The 16,663-nt window shown below is 34.3% G+C and overlaps 1 protein-coding gene and 1 long non-coding RNA gene across 4 annotated transcripts in view; both read left to right on the top strand.

Moving 5' to 3' along the window:
• The window catches only part of LOC132738903 (location of vulva defective 1-like), a 176,048-nt gene extending 162,269 nt beyond the window's left edge, over window positions 1-13,779 (top strand). For both annotated transcript variants that reach the window (XM_060726548.1, XM_060726524.1), the window contains exon 6: window positions 11,122-13,779. In XM_060726548.1, the coding sequence (XP_060582531.1) occupies window positions 11,122-11,584 (463 nt within the window). In that variant the 3' untranslated portion in view covers window positions 11,585-13,779. The remainder of the gene's footprint in view (window positions 1-11,121) is intronic.
• LOC132738955 (uncharacterized) lies at window positions 2,054-7,151 on the top strand. 2 transcript variants are annotated; one of them, XR_009626937.1, is made up of 3 exons: window positions 2,054-2,199; window positions 5,731-5,781; window positions 6,275-7,151. It is a non-coding gene; the product is annotated as an uncharacterized LOC132738955 (long non-coding RNA). The 2 variants fall into 2 exon arrangements; XR_009626938.1 differs by lacking the exon at window positions 2,054-2,199 and adding an exon at window positions 2,242-2,417.
• Window positions 13,780-16,663: the final 2,884 nt, after the last annotated feature.

Here is a 16,663-nt window from a genome sequence, read left to right as displayed (position 1 = left end):
AGATGCAAGTTCAAAGAGTGAGTTGGTGAGTGATTGAGTGAGTGAGTGAGTGAGTGAGTGAGTGAGTTTGTGAGTGAGCGAGTGAGTGAGTGAAGGAGGGAGGGAGGGAGGTATGTAGGGTGGGAGAGAGGTAGGTAAGGCGGGAAAAAGTTGGTTTGGGTGGGTAAGTTGGTTGGTGGGTCGGTTGGTGGGTGTGCGTGTGTGTTTGAGTGAGTGATTGATTGATTGAGTGAGTGAGTGAGTGATTGGGTGGGTGGGATGGTTTGGGTGAGTGAGTGATTGAGTGAGTCCGTGAGTAAGTGGATAAGTCTGCATTAAAAGATAATGTCGGACGCGTATTAAACTCGTTCTGTTATTTCAGTATTGAAACGTTGTCTTGTTTTGACTGAACATCTAGATTATTCTGTCACAGCGAAATGCGTTGCTTAGCCTGCCGCAAGGGTCTTATGTTTGCTTATAGCAAGAGCACGCTCAGTTTGTGGATTTCAATATCAAGCCTTTACCGAACTTTATGAATCAACTATTGTACAAATTATTACATATGGCTCTGGTTTATGGGCTATTGAAGACTGTGCATAAATGTTATCCAGCATAGAGCAGCTGCAAGAAACTTTTTGAACGTTAGTAAATATACTTATTAATAAATGCTGCTGTAAATGGTGATATTGGGTGGCATCCAATGACCTTAAGAATTACAAAAAGCAGTTGTTCATTTATGGTCAAGATTAGTTAATATGTCAAGTGAAAAAAATAAACAGAAAAGTGTCTGTTTTGTCAAATAATGAAAGTAGTAGAACTGTAAAATTTGGAATTTTAAAGCTGTTTACATGTTTCTGAAGTATGATTTAAATGAACATGCACATATAAGCAGGTTTGCATCTAAGCATAAAATATGTGGAATACTTGTCATGGGGAGACATGGATGGTTATGTCATGGCATGCCAATGCTAATAGAGGAAATGGTAGAAATAAACTAAGGTTCTACCGATTATTCAAAGCTTATTTTCCTGTAAATTAGTATTAAAACGATCACTTATAGATGCACTTGCAATTTAAGCGGTAAGTCCCAAACAACGTTGAGATTTGGAGATATAATAATATTTTGTTTGAGAAAAAAAATGTTCATTTTGTCACAATATTGGAATAAATGAAGTTGAAGATGAGTAACATGTGTTACTACACTGTCCTCTGATTTAAGACAACAGCTATGTTTTAAAGCATGTCGAAATTTTATTAATTTTGATAGTGTAGACGAAGTTTAAAAGATAAGGATACTTCTGAATGAGGAGGTCATTGTTAATTGTTGTGCCAAAACCTGCTTTCAAATGTTAGAAAAGCGTCATGATAGTTTGAATACTGGGTAATCGGAATCTGTACTATATTCTTATTCTATATAAACATTGTTTGAGCATACAAGCATCTAACTCTAGAAAAACCTTGTTAATAATTTGTATGTCTGATGAGATTAGTCATGTGCTTTAACTGTTTAGACCATTTTGTAATGTCGAGAATTTGAAAAGTATATTATTTTTTTAACAGTATTAAAAGTTTAAATCTTATAAAAGCATTAGATTAACAAGAATGTTTTATAGGTCATAGCATTTAGAATATATGTACATATATAGTCAAGGAATTAATATAGTTAAGAACCGTAAAAAAGGACAGTTTGTTTATTGTTATACAAATCAATGCCAAGTCATCAAGATGCATCAATGCTTAAGGCGGAAAATTCAGTCCATGTCCAATGTTTGACAAAAGGCATTTTCCCGTTAAAGAAGAATTCTTCACTGATTCAGTTATTTTATTAAAATGCATTGTAATGAGATTCGACACCAACTAGCATCATAATCAAATGAATACGAAAAATAAAAATCCAGTGAAAACCATATTTGAAACCACGAGATGATGCATAGCAATTGTTTGTCCTATTGATACGTTACAAGTTGCACTTCGACCTCGTATAAGGCTATTGTTTAAAAACAAACCAGGAAGTTTTTGATTGAATGTAAGTTTGTTTTTTAATGAAAATTAACTAAACTATCTTTTCTGTGTTTTCAGTGTGCTGTTAGCCTAAAACGTATACTGCACGTATTATATTTATTGAAGATTTAATGTAGGGATTGACCTTCCGGTGAAATATGCTTGTTTTTGTGGCGTGTCTAATGTTTTCACTCAATGTGATACTTTGCTTTTCTACAGGTATTTTCACTTATTTTACTTTCTTTACGAAACAGTTCTCTGAAATTGCTCAAATGAATTTTGTAACTTGTCTGTTTTGTAGGCTTATTTTTAAATCAAGCTTTTTTGTAACATCCATTTTATGACAGAGAAGAAGACATGACGTCCTGAAAACTGATGTTTACCATAATATGAACTACCAGAAACCTACATCACTTTCCAATCGCAGTTATTTTTTGGTAGGTTTTTCGTCGCTCCAATACTGTAAAGGTCATAAGACGACTTCCGAGCTTTACTGGTGAAGGAAACCTCATGAGCCTCCATGTATTATTTAAAGCGCAAGAGTAAACAACCGACTTTCCGTTTGGTAGCTTGGTAGCTTCAAGTCCATGTCCCTTGTGGGATTCGAGCCCACAGCAATGAGGGGTGGAACCTAGTGATGTGCTTGTTTAATTAACCCTTATGGGTCGCCATAAAGAAAACTCCTGAACCATATAATGTGTATTTTGACTGGTCCCTGTGATATGGATGATGTTTAACTCTCATTTCGACCAGCAAAATACCCCTCATATAAATGGAAGGCTGATATATGAGGGTTGGTTCCCTAGTGTGTATTATAAATGAGATAAAAGGAAATAATTTGGTTTCAAGCACTTTAGATCAATGTTCGGACCTATACATATGGTTTAAACCATGATTCACTTTGTTAACAAGATACGTTTGTAAAACATGTATGCCCCCTATCGGCAGCCAATAAGTCATGTGATCAGGTTATTATGCATGACTTCTGACCCATTGAACAAACAATTAATAAGGGTTGTCTAGTATCTACTGGTCATGACTAGTCACAAGGTAATAATTATTGTGACCTCATAGGTTGTGTGCAGCAATTTAAGTTATTACAAATCTTACCAAATAATTATGCATAAATTTTATGAATCATGTAGGCCTCATTAATGACGGCCAAGTTGTTATATTACATAAGACCTTCAAATGTGTATACCAAAAGCATTTTTAGTTTGATATTAAAAAGCAACCAAAGCAACGAGTTATTGGTCAGAAACAGTCATTAAGTACAAGGTCAATATGACATTGACCCCTTGACCCCAAAATCAATAGGGGTCATCTACTGGTCATGACCAATCATCATACAAAGTTTAAAGTTCCTAGGCCTAAGCGTTCTTTAGTTATTGACCGTTTTTACCTACAAGGTCAATGTGACCTTGACCTTGGACCCCTTGACACCAAAATCAAAAGGGGTTATCTGCTGGCAATGACCAATTATCATACCAAGTTTGAAGTTCTTAGGCCTAAGTGTTCTTTAGTTATTATCGGAAACCGTTTTTATCTACAAGGTCAATGTGACCTTGACATTTGACCCCTTAACCCCAAAATCAATAGGGGCCATCTGCTGGTCATATCCAATCACCATACCAAGTTTGAAGTTCCTAGGCCTAAGGGTTCTTTAGTTATTGATCGGAAACCATTTTTACCTAAGAGGTCAATGTGACCTTGACCTATGACCCCTTGACCCCAAAATTAATAGGGGTCATCTACTGATCATGACCAATCACCATACCAAGATTGAAGTTCCTAGTCCTTAAAGTTCTTTAGTTATTGATCGGAAACCGTTTTTGCTTACAAGGTCAGTGTGACCTTGACCTTTGACCCCTTGACCCAAAATCAATAGGGGTCATCTGCTGGTCATGACCAATCACCATACCAAGTTTGAAGTTCCTAGGCCAAAGCGTTCTTTAGTTATTGATCAGAAACCGTTTTTACTTACAAGGTCAATGTGACCTTGACCCCTTGACCCAAAACTCAATGGGGGTCATCTGCTGGTCATGACCAATCATCATACAAAGTTTGAAGTTCCTAGGCCTTAGCGTTATAGTTAATTGATTGGAAACCGTTTTTACCTACAAGGTCAATGTGACCTTGACCTTTGACCACTTGACCCCAAAATCAATAGGGGTCATCTGCTGGTCATGACCAATCATCATACCAAGTTTGAAGTTCCTAGGCCTAAGGGTTCTTTAGTTATTGATCGGAAACCGTTTTTACCTAAGAGGTCAATGTGACCTTAACCTTTGACCCATTGACCCCAAAATCAATAGGGGTCATCAACTGATCATGACCAATCCCCATATCAAGTTTAAAGTCCCTAGGCCTAAGGGTTCTTTAGTTATTGATCGGAAACCGTTTTTACCTAAAAGGTCAATGTGACCTTGACCTTTAACCCCTTAACCATAAAATCAATAGGGGTCATCTGCTGGTCATAACCAATCACCATACCAAGTTTAAAATTCTTAGGCCTAAGGGTTCTTTAGTTATTGATCGGAAACCGTTTTTACCCAAGAGATCAATGTGACCTTGACCTTTGACCCCTTGACCCCAAAATCAATAGGAGTCATCAACTGATCATGACCAATCACCATACCAAGTTTGAAGTTCCTAACCCTTAAGGTTTTTTAGTTATTGATCGGAAACTGTTTTTGCTTACAAGATCAATATGACCTTGACCTTTGACCCCTTGACCCCAAAATCAATAGGGGTCATCTACTGGTCATGAATAATCACCATACCAAGTTTGAAGTTCCTAGGCCTAAGAGTTCTTTAGTTATCACTGGGAAACCATTTGGTCTACAGACCGACGGACCGACGGACGGGACGGACCGACAAGTGCAAAGCAATATACCCCCTCTTCTTCGAAGTGGGGGCATAATAAGATCTACAGTTGCAAAGAAACGTGTGAAAAAGGAGATTTTGTACACTTATTTCAGTAAAATATTGGCATTTTGGTATCAAAATTTTCAGACCTTTGGTTACATGAAAACAGCAGAGGGTGAAAAGCAAATATTGCATAATTGTGCTTTCTGGAAATGCCGATTTTGCTTTTTGAAAACTTAAAAATCATCAAATTCCAACTATAATTGACGTTACGTCAGGTCCTTGCAATCTTGAAAGATTTCGTTGATCGATTGATGAGATGAAAGCAACAAAAAAAAAAAAAAACTTCTGCGACTTAAACTTTGGCAATACTATTTAAACATCTATTTGAATAATTAACAATATACATATATTTGCATCAATTGATATCAATACTTCACTTGTGAAAGTGGTTGACAAGGATAACATTAATACATTTTGAAACATGTATTTTTTCAATTGTTAGCGTTAATCATTGTGTTGTTCATGTACAGTAACATTATTGCATGTTAATTTTATATGCAAATGTACATTTGTTCTGTTTATATGTTTGAATTGTTTCATCATTTGAATATTATTATCTAAATATTAAGAGCAAGATTGTTTACCTTTTTCATTAAATAATTCTGTATAATTTAATCAATAACATGAAATCATGTTAAATAATTAAAATCAACAGGTTAACAAGTAAAGTGTACCATCATTAAGTTTACTTTTATGGCAGCTACCTGTAAAAGCATTTTTTGACATTTAGTTTAAGCCTGATGTGTTGACCAGTTGTTTCAATATAGTTGAATTATAATGATAGAGCTTGATATTGTTTAAAAATTTTACATTTGACAGAATCAAATAGTCTCCAAGAAGGATTCTGTAGCAGGACTGATAGTAAACAGAGTAAGCAGAATATATTATGTGAACAGTTGTCTAATCTAGAAAGAAAAACGCATACGTTTCAAACGTTTAATACAATACATTTAGATTCATTATAATATTATTTAATATTATGTTTAAATAATCGCGGATACATATACACTAAAAGGCATTTAAAAGCAAGTGATATGACTATTATTCATTAGTGAAGGTGGTAGTGAAACCATTTGTCACCCGAAAATCAAAAAGCGTAGAACTTTTGAAACAGGACAGCCGTATTTAAGATTTTTAAATCGAACTTTTCTAACAGCTAACAGTTCTTGTCTACAAATCTGCACTTCTAATATATACACCACATTCTAATAAAACTGAGATTTTTGGAAAATGCTTCATCTCTGTTACTTTTATTTGCTTCCTTGTTATTATAAACTACTTTATTTCGTATCCATAAATTTGAACATTTATAATAAAGCATAATTATATTGTGATAAAATAATCATATTAATTTTCCTTACAGTTTTGAGAATATGTACAGAGGACCGGATGCTAGATACAACGACTGCTTATATCGATACTCTCAAGGCTCCTAAATTAAGAAACACATTTTGTGAATGTTTTTTAAATTCTTCTATTCCCAACGCTTTTTTGATTTTTAATTTATATAATTGCACTCATGGGTCACCATTGAAATTTGAAATAGATGAGAATATTCTTGATAAAACGTCTAGCTCTCTTAAAGTACGTGCCCAAAAAAATACTGAGCTTAAGTTTATTTCTCAAATTGATCGGAAAAAAGAGGGAGCTTGTCTTGCCATCTATACAGGTACGTACCGCATTTATATTTCAATTACCGTACATTTGGATTTTAAAAATTGATCTAGTGTTGTTTATAGAAATCAATACAAAGTAATCCATCGGGGCTGCATGTAAATTGCAAACTCGGTTGGGCTTTCTTTAGGGATTCTTGTATTCTCTATTTTATCGCCACATCAGCGTTGTTTATGCCGTGTGGAGGCTGTAAAATGTCGCCCCGTACATTCAATTAGGGATGTTATATTTCCGATCCTTAAAGATCGTTCAGCACGACATTATTGTTGTGCTTGTGGTAATTTAGATATTTCTATTTGGCAATTTTCTTGTTGGGTGGTTGCGGTATTCCTTCATTGAATACCGTTGAATCACCCTTAGGATATGTGGCCTGCTTTTTAAATTTGTCTTTTGACGTCTTATCTGTGATATGCAGGCTTCATAACATCTGATCCCCTTTGAAAATTCTATTTTATTTAGTTCCACCCATTGTTTTCTCGTTGAGAACAAGGGCATTTTACTACTTGGGGACCGTATGCCGCTTTTCATGGAATGGCACTTACGTGTTACATTGAAAGTTCCATGATAACTGCAGATGTTTCAAAGTTCAAAATTGTACCAGTTCCTGTTAAATGTTGAATTATGCTTAAGCCGGTGCTAGGAGGCGTGGACGGTAGTTTGCACTTGACAGTACATTCCATGAAAAGGCTCAATCAAACCGAGCCTGCAACACTTTCAATTCTGCCGTGTTTGGCTTTCTTTAGGGATTCTTGTTTTCTCTATAAGATTGAGTCTGTTCATGAGGGACAAAGAAAAAATGAAACATCCCTCACGTATCCAATGTTTTCTAACTGCTAATATACGACATTTCAATATGTTTTTGACTCTATGTCTCGTGCATGACAGCTGTCTCATGCTTCACATTTGTGCCGCGTTATTTCAAATTTTCCATTGATGCATGACAAATAATTTGGTCGAACGAGATTTTCTAACTGCTGTACTTTCACCTTTATGTGTGACCTTGACATTAAACCTAGGGTTGTACGTCCTATGCATAGCACACTGTCTCATAAGACTACAATTCTACAAAGTTATCTCAAATTCCCTTGTTTCATGAGTAATGAGCCGGACAATGTATCAAAACTGCTGACGTTTGAACTCTTATTGTGACCTTGATCTTGGAGCTAGTGATCTAGACCTTACGTGTTACACACCGACCTAATTTGTTTAACATTTATGCCTAGTTAGTTTAAAATCCCCTTATGTATGACAGAGTTATAGGACAGACAAGATTGTCAAATTGCGGACATTTGACGTTCAAGTGTAACATTGACATTGGAGTTAGGGGTCTACGTCTTGCACATGTTTCATTGCCCCATCATCCAAGTTTTTATAAAACCCTTAACGAATGACAGAGTAATTGACCGGTCAATATTTTCTACTTCTGACCATTGACTTCTAAGTGTGATCTTGGGACCAAAGGTCAAAGTCTTGCACCTGGTACACTGTCTTAAAATGTTTAATTTCTGTGCCAATGAGTTTCAAATGCTGTGAAGCATAATCAAATTATAAAACGGATAAGATTTTTTTTGTTTGCTGACCTTTGACAACTTCAGTATGACATTTAGGCAAAGGGGTCTAAGTCTTGCGCATGACACACTTCCCTTCATGTTGAATATTTATCTTAGTGTTTTAAATCTCTTAATGCATGACATAGTTATTGGCCGGATACGACTTTAACGTGCGACCTTGACCTTGGATGTAGGGGTACTGTTCTTTCACACGATTCACTATTTTATCATGCTTTACATTTGTGTCAATCTTTTTTCAAAATCCATTGATGCATGACAGAGTTATAGGACGGACAAGATTTTCTAACATCTAAGTGTTACCTTGACCATGATGTTAAGGGTATAGGACTTGCGCATGTCACGCTCTCTTGTCATATTCAATATTTGTGCAAATATATTCAAAAGCCCTGAATGCCTGACAGAGTTATAGGCCGGACATAGTTTTAATAAACACACACATGCCAACGCACGGACGGACAGTAGTTATTCTACATACTCCCTGGCCATAATCATGGCGGAGGCGTAATGAGGTATAAGTTAGTCAACTTTTTTTTTCTTTTTAGAAAACAGTTACCAACGTAAAAATGTCAAATTCAATATTGATTGCAAAAAGGTTGCAGCAACAACAACAACAGAAACGATGCCAATTTCAAAATAAACAAGTCAGGTGACTGAAGCAATGTCTTTTTCATTATCAATATCTAAATCTCATACATTGTCAACACAAAAGGAGATGTTTACTGGTCAAACAAAAGTCTCTTCTGAAAATACAACAGACAACCGAAGTAGTGGCATTATAGGTATTTTCTAGCAAACTGAAATACAATGTAACATTCAAATTTAAAAATTGCAGATGTTTTTTATGAGTTAATGTAGCGATTTAAAATTCATTTGTTTAGCACATTTTTATAATAAAAAGAAGCGCCATAACGTATTTATTACAATATATAACGTGAAGATTTTTCCTAAAGTTTTTTTAGCGGTCTAGTTGTATTGGTCGATCGTCTTCATTTGTAAATACTTACTTGCAGTAATAAATTTAAGATTAATTCAAGTTTGGTTCTTTTTTAGTATATCCCTACACAATTGTCTTTTATTTGTTAAGTTATTCTCACAAAGAAGGTATATCATGTGACATCAATGTATATGTTTTACTTAAGACAAAATATACTTTGAAATGAATTGTGAGTGAAGTTTAATGAAGTACAAAGTTTTTATGTGTAAAATAATACTTATCTGCGATGTTGTACAAATGAGTATTTTTTCTCGAGGATAAAATTCTTTAAGTTAAATGTGTTTAGGCTTGTTAATCTGGACAACGATAACTTGCCCAGAACAGTAATTTATAACAGAGTAGCAAGTTATGGCATATCAATTTACTTTAAGAACTGTATTACCTTAAATGTATTATTATACTGTGCTCTTCTTAGTTCACGGTACTTAACACTTTAAAACAGCAAAGAACACAAACAATAAACTTACACTACAAAAACTGTCATAAACTGTATCATTTAGTCCTTTTTCTGCTATTTGACACAAGGAAACAACAATAATTCAATCAAAATTAGTTTTAATTTGTCAGATGTAGACAGTGTGTCGGCCATTTTGAAAACAGTATGTCATCATTTAACTCGCGATAATGGTGTTTTATTTCAGTTTTTTCATGTTTCAGTTAAAATTTCTTTATGTTATTTTGCATAGTTTTAAATATTAAAAGTTTCTTTACATTGTAACACAAAATTTATTTTTTCAACAAACAAGAACATTTAGAAATTGATGATTGTTTCAGACGTATGCACAAATTTAATGGACTATTGTTGTTTTTTGCAGAAGTTTGTAAAATGTTGTTCAGTTTTACGTAAAAATCTATAGATTTATACAATTTTGCACAAAAACTTTGTTGTTAAGGTGTTTGAATAAAATATGTCAATTCTGACCAATTTTAACACTGGTCACATGAAAATATGCCATTACCGTGAGATAAGTGATGACGCGGAATTAGTGATGTTGAGTATACTATTTTTTATACAAATACAGGGTTATTGCTTGCTTCAGCAATCAAGCATAATAATATTATTGTAAAAGTACATGCTTTTATCGTTTGAAACGATCAGTACCTGTACTGGTACAAGTCATGAATCTGTAATATGATGTATACTTTGTTGTTATGTGCCGGTGGCTAATATCAACAGATAAATTGTTATTGGCATGGTCAACGTACTTGTTTGCTTCTCGATCTTCAAAGTCAAATAAAGTTGTTTATTTAAACCTTGCTTCTTGTGCCTGAAATAGGAAACAAACAGAGGTTTATAACATATCTCCCTATATATCAAAAATTTGAACATATTTTTTCAGCTCCTACGGTGTCCGAATTATCAGGACTTGTATTTGGTTTAGCAATTGGCTTCCTTGGCATGTTTTTCTGCAAAAGGTATGTTGAGTATGTATCTTTATATAATACGTTGATCGCGAATTTGGGCATGTTTTTCATGTGTCCTTAGATATCTAGTTAATTAAGTTTCTTTGAGATAATTATATTATTAATTGTGGTCGATGTGATGTGTCAATCTTTTGGTTAAATACTTTTCATGTAGAGATTTATAGTAGGTCAGGTCTTACTAAACATTAAATATGTATAAAAATGTACATACTATGATTGGGAACTTGCATTTTCTTTTACAGGTCAATTTAATTTGGTTCTTATTTTCACAACTGCAAGGTGTTTTTTTTAATGAATCTATGTATTCACACTCTGTTTACAAATAGTGTGTAGAGTTCAAACGTACGACAATATTTTCTCTGTGGGAACTCAAATGATGTTTATTTTACATTTAAAAAAGAGACTGTATAGCAGATATAAGTTATTAAATATCATATTTGAGCATTATTTATCTTAAGCTACAAACAATGGTCGTTTGTGTAAGAAGGGACTTTTTAGGATTATAATTCTTTTAGAAAGTGATCATTACATTTATTTGATTGGCAGAATAAGAAAAACACAGACGGGAGATGGGTCAACTGAACAAACAAATCTGGCTAATAGTCAGGCGATGACAGAAATTCCAAGGAACAAAAATATTGGTGAGACGCGTATAATAGAACAAAGCACGGAAAAGTTATACAACCAAATAGAATATGATGTACATGTTATCGGGGTTCCAACATGTTCGGAAAAGGAGAACCTGTCTGATAATGTATTAAACTACAAGTCAGATTATGATCACTGTGGTACTTTTCCAGCACCCCAGCAACCTAAAGGTTGCACTGGAGAATACAGTGCAATTAAAAGTATCGTTGGTCAGGATAAGCAAACATCTCTTCAGGATGAAGAGGATTGTTCTACATATGACAGTACTGTAAAAACTACAACCAAACATTTTCAGGAGAATAACTTATACCATCATTTGAGTCCAAATGATGTAAACATCAACAAGCCTGATGACACATAAAATATAACTGGAAGTCCAGTATAAAAGATGATAAAACGTCTTTGTACAGTCTTAAAATATGTATCAGCTTCGTGTTATGTTTTAAATGTTATACTATTGCATAACAATTGTTAATTTGCTACATTTTCAAAAACATTTAAATGGTTACTTATGATTACATTATTTCATAAATAACTGTCTATTTTTGGCCGGGTTGCACTGGTGCAAACCCGGGTTATAGTATGGTGAATGTCGGGCGGCGGGCGTTCGGGCAGTGGGTGGCGGGCGGTCGGGGAAAAACTTTCGTTACAGTTTTCTCAGTAAATACTTATCACAGCCCCTTGATATTTGGCATACAGCATTGACACGTGGTTCCATACCGTGGGATTCGATTTTAGGTCTGTCGCTCATCCACTTCCTGTTTATCGACTTAGTTAAATATTCAACATAAATGGTCAACGGTAGGAAATTTTCGTAACAGTTTTCTCAGCAACTACTTATCACAGCCTTTTGATATTTGGTATACAGCATTAACACATGATCCCATACCATGGGATTTGATTTCAGGTCTGTCGCTCATCCACTTCCTGTTTGCCAACTTAGTTAAATTTTCAACATTAATGGTCAATGATAGGAAATTTTTCGTAACAGTTTCCTCAGTAAGTACTTATTACAGCCTTTTGATATTTGGCATACATCATTGACACATGGTTCCATACCGTGGGGTTTGATTTCAGGTCTGTCGCTCATCTTCTTCCTGCTTATCGACTTAGTTAAAATTTCAACATTAATGGTCAATGGTGGGAAATTTTCGTAACAGTTTTCTCAGCAAGTAAATATCACAGCCTCTTGATATTTGGCATACAGCATTGACACAGGGTTACATACGGTTGAATTAGATTTCAAGTATGTCGCTCATCCTTTTCCTGTTAATCGACTTAGGTAAATTTCCGACATTAATGGACAATGGTAGGAGGAAATTTTTGTGACAGTTTTCTCAGCAACTACTTATCACAGCTTCTTGATATTTGACATACAGCATTGACACATGGTTCCATATTGTGGGATTTGATTTCAGGTCTGTCGCTCATCCGCTTCCTGTTTACCGACTTAGTTACATTTTTGACATTAATGGTCAATGGTAAACATTTTTTGTAACATCACAGCCTCATGCTATTTAGTATATGAATGCAACCGGGCCTTTTCTGTCTTTGACCCATTTTTAATAAACTGCTGTGGTGTAATCAAGTTCGGCAGTATTTTATATTACCTTTCAGTCATATAAAGAATACGGCTTGTACATTGATTGTTCTCTTTGTAGTATACAAAAGAAATTTCAAATACTTGAAAGGTCATAAACAATGTATAATCTTTCATAATAGATGTATCCTAGCCGAGGATATAAAAAAGAGATAAATAATATCCCAAAATGTTCTCCAATATTGTACTGCCGTGGGAAAGCTAAAATTGTAATAAATTATTCATCTTTTTAGTTAACTTAAAATGTGTCTTGATGAAACATCTTCATATGCTGTGTCAGTGGCATTTTTTAAATACTTATGCGTATTTCAAAAAAGGAAAGTGTTACATTAATAATAAAAGATTATAAAAGTATTATAGTATTATAATTAATAAAGTTCACAAAAAAACTCTTGTTGTCAGTAGACATAAATAGCTTGCGCAAGTGACTTCAATATAACAACTTCAAAATCGATAGGGGCCTCATACATGCCACGGAAAATGCCCCTAGAAAGTTTAATAATTGAAGAATTGACTCTATCACCTATTCAGTTAGTGGTAAGTAAATGACGTCAAAAAAAAAATCTGCACATGGTCTAAGTTCGTATTTAATTTCAAAACTGAGCATTATTTTTCTTTATTTTTTTCTGTCGAACACTCTTTTACTGGTCCATGTCATTGTGACCTGAAATACAATAGGTCTCTTCTTCTAGCCATGGCCAACATCCAAACGAAACCTTAACCGTTAGGTATTAGTCGAACAAGATTTCAGTGGTCAAGGTCACGATGAACTTGACATTTAACCTAATGACATCAAAATAAATAGAGGTCATCTACTAGTATTGACCAAAAGTAGTCAATGCAATTGTGACATTAACATTTGATCTATTGACCTAAAATCCGTAGTTGTCATCTATCTATTAGTCAAGACCAAATTACAAAAGAGAACATAAGCGAAGAAAACTATTTCTAACTATTGGTCGTCTACGTGAATTTACGACTTCAACTTCACGAATTCACGATTTCAGATTTTCAACTTCATGAAAATGGATCTTTGTATTTCTCAAAAGAAAACTAACTGTATTTTCATAAACAACCATATCCCTGTATAATTGTAAACCAATTACCATTAATTTTAGATGTTGTAAGAAAGTGCAGTTATTCCCCGACGCGTGAAGCAATGACCTTATTGAACACTTAGCAGTCCAGTTAATATAACTTTCAAGGTTAAACTAATTGCAAATGTTATGAAAGTCACTCAACACGTTGAAGTATGATGCCATATATAGGCAGGAGAAAACTGATGATCATAAGATGATATATTACTATAAGAGTGCAAGTGCATTACAAGCTTATAACACTAATTATTTGTCTATTCATAATTACCAGCATTTACTAAAATGCGGAACAGCTATATAATAAATGTTCATTCTAATCCTTCGGGATCATTGATTCTAGCACTTACAAGTGTACTCTCCTTCGCATCGGTCGAATGTTCCACTATTGCTCACTTTCTAACTAACGTGAGTGTATTCAGTGAGTTGCGAAGGAACCGTTTTTCAAGAATTGACATTTGAGTATCGCTAGGTGCTAGGGGCGTGAGGGATGTTGATTTTTACATTATCTCTCATGTACAGACTCAATCAAATCGTGTCTGCAATTTTCATGTAATTTGTTGTGATTTATGCTTCCGAGGGATCATCCTTTTTCCAGATTTTCATATGTAATCAACCATTGAATTTTTTGCATGCAGTATACATCGTATATGCTTACATTTCATGTTATAAAAGTGTGTTGCCTAGTAGAACTGAAATACGAAAAAAGTATGAAACTGTCGTTTACTGTTTTATTTTATGGATTTTGATTACTCGAATGAGATTGTGACAATAAACATTTTAAAATATATATACATAATTTATGCTTGTATAAGTACGCTTGATGTAATTCCTGAATTCCGTGAACAATCCAAACTCCTCACAGCGGTTTCTTCCCTTTATCAGAACAGTCTACGCCGAAGAATTAAGGGGAGATCACCGCGTGGAGATTGTAAACAATCGTGTTTTCGCGGTTTCGTGTGATTAGGTCTGTTATTTCATTTTGTTTCAGGCTTGACTGTATGTAAATATATTTCATGCAGGCCCTTTTTCAGTTGATGTGGCTGGTAAATGTATTTCATGCAGGCCTTTTTTCAGTTGCTGCTAGTTGTAAGTATGTAAATTCATTTTTGGACTGCCGTCTTTTCCATATTACAAAACCCAAATGCCTACATTTCAAACCTTGTTCAGTATTCATATATTCAGAGATGTATTGATTTGCAACATACTGAATTTCTCATGGTATAAATACAAATTTGATATTAAATTACAGAATTGTACATGGATTGAAATTGTGTTGAATTTACATGGAATTAGATTTACACTGAATAATACATGGAATATGAATTGCACTGAATTTGACATGGAATTTGAAGCACACTAAATCCCACATGGAATTCGAATTGTAATGAATTTCTCATGGCATATGAAACACACTGAATTTCACATGGAATATGAATGGCACTGAATTCCTCATAGCATTTGAATTGTGCATCTGAATAACCGATAAACTAGCAGACGACAGGCTATTCTTATCAGTTGAGTTTCAAGTAAAGTTAACCGGTTTCAAATATCTCAGTAAAATTTGTATGTAAAATGATGAGACAGGTGGTAGGTTTAACAGTTAATTAAAGTACTTTCGGTGTCAAAAGATATTTTGAAGTATATAGTAGTACAATGCTAAGATCTCGATCTTTTCATTGGTTAAGACTTTTGAAAATTGGATAATTATTCGGATTAAACCGGCAGTTTAAAAACACAGCACAACATGTATTGTTTTAACAATAGAAAAGCGATTTTACTCCAAGTTAAGGGACATAACTCGATATACCTTGGTTATTTACGTAGTTCATATAGAAAGTGTTTATGGATGTATTTTGTACTTACTGAATTTCACCTTGAATATAAATTGTGCTAGTTCAATATAAAATTCGTTTGACACACGTTCTTAGCGTGAATTTGATGATACCCAATAGTTTAATATTACTTAAAAATATGAAATAAAGTTATATATATATATATTTATGTCCATGTTTGGAGGTGTCCATACTTAAATATTTTTTATAATGTTATTTCTATAATTGCTCATTCTCATTAGAAGTATTGTTTTCAAATGGAAGTGTAAGGCAGATTATCCCCAGGGTGCTGCATGCTTGCCAGAACAAGCCTGTTGAAAGCAATATTTGCCTTGTTGTTTAGTTTTTTCTTTTGGTAATTAGTTGTTCGTCTGTTGAAACACTATCAACACCAGACTTTAACAATATTCTCAGTGCTGGCAGTTTGCTGTATAGTGAATTGCTAAACTCTCATGTGATGAAAGACCACGTGTTCTTTGAACCCCAAGAAATGTTAAAATTTATGATCTACAATAAAAGAAAGTGTTGTGTAAAACACAAACAGGTAAAATCTGGCCAAATTTAAAAGACACATGATATACCAGGGATGGGAAACTTAGAAATTGCTATTGTGTAAGGTTTTTCCATTTCCTTATATGCTATTTTTTTTAAAAGGTTGCATTTAAAACAATGGAATTTATTACAGCCTTTGTTGTGTTTGACAGACACTCTCGAAGTGACAAAGGACTTATGATTCCTGATTGAACGTGTGTTATTGGAATCGTGCCACATTCTTACGGCGTCCAAAAAAATTCAGAACGCCGAGGTGAGCGCAGTAAAACCCCTGTCACACTAGGACAGCGTTTTCACGGCGTCCAAAGAAAATTAAGAACGCTAAAGTGAGCGCTGTAACATCGCAAACATCGCCACAG

Source organism: Ruditapes philippinarum, unplaced genomic scaffold, assembly GCF_026571515.1.
Source record: "Ruditapes philippinarum isolate M1 unplaced genomic scaffold, ASM2657151v2 ctg670_1_1_1_1, whole genome shotgun sequence".
Lineage (NCBI taxonomy): Eukaryota > Metazoa > Mollusca > Bivalvia > Venerida > Veneridae > Ruditapes > Ruditapes philippinarum.
The sequence above is the reverse complement of the archived record's forward strand: the minus strand, read 5'-3'. Positions and strand labels throughout refer to the sequence as shown.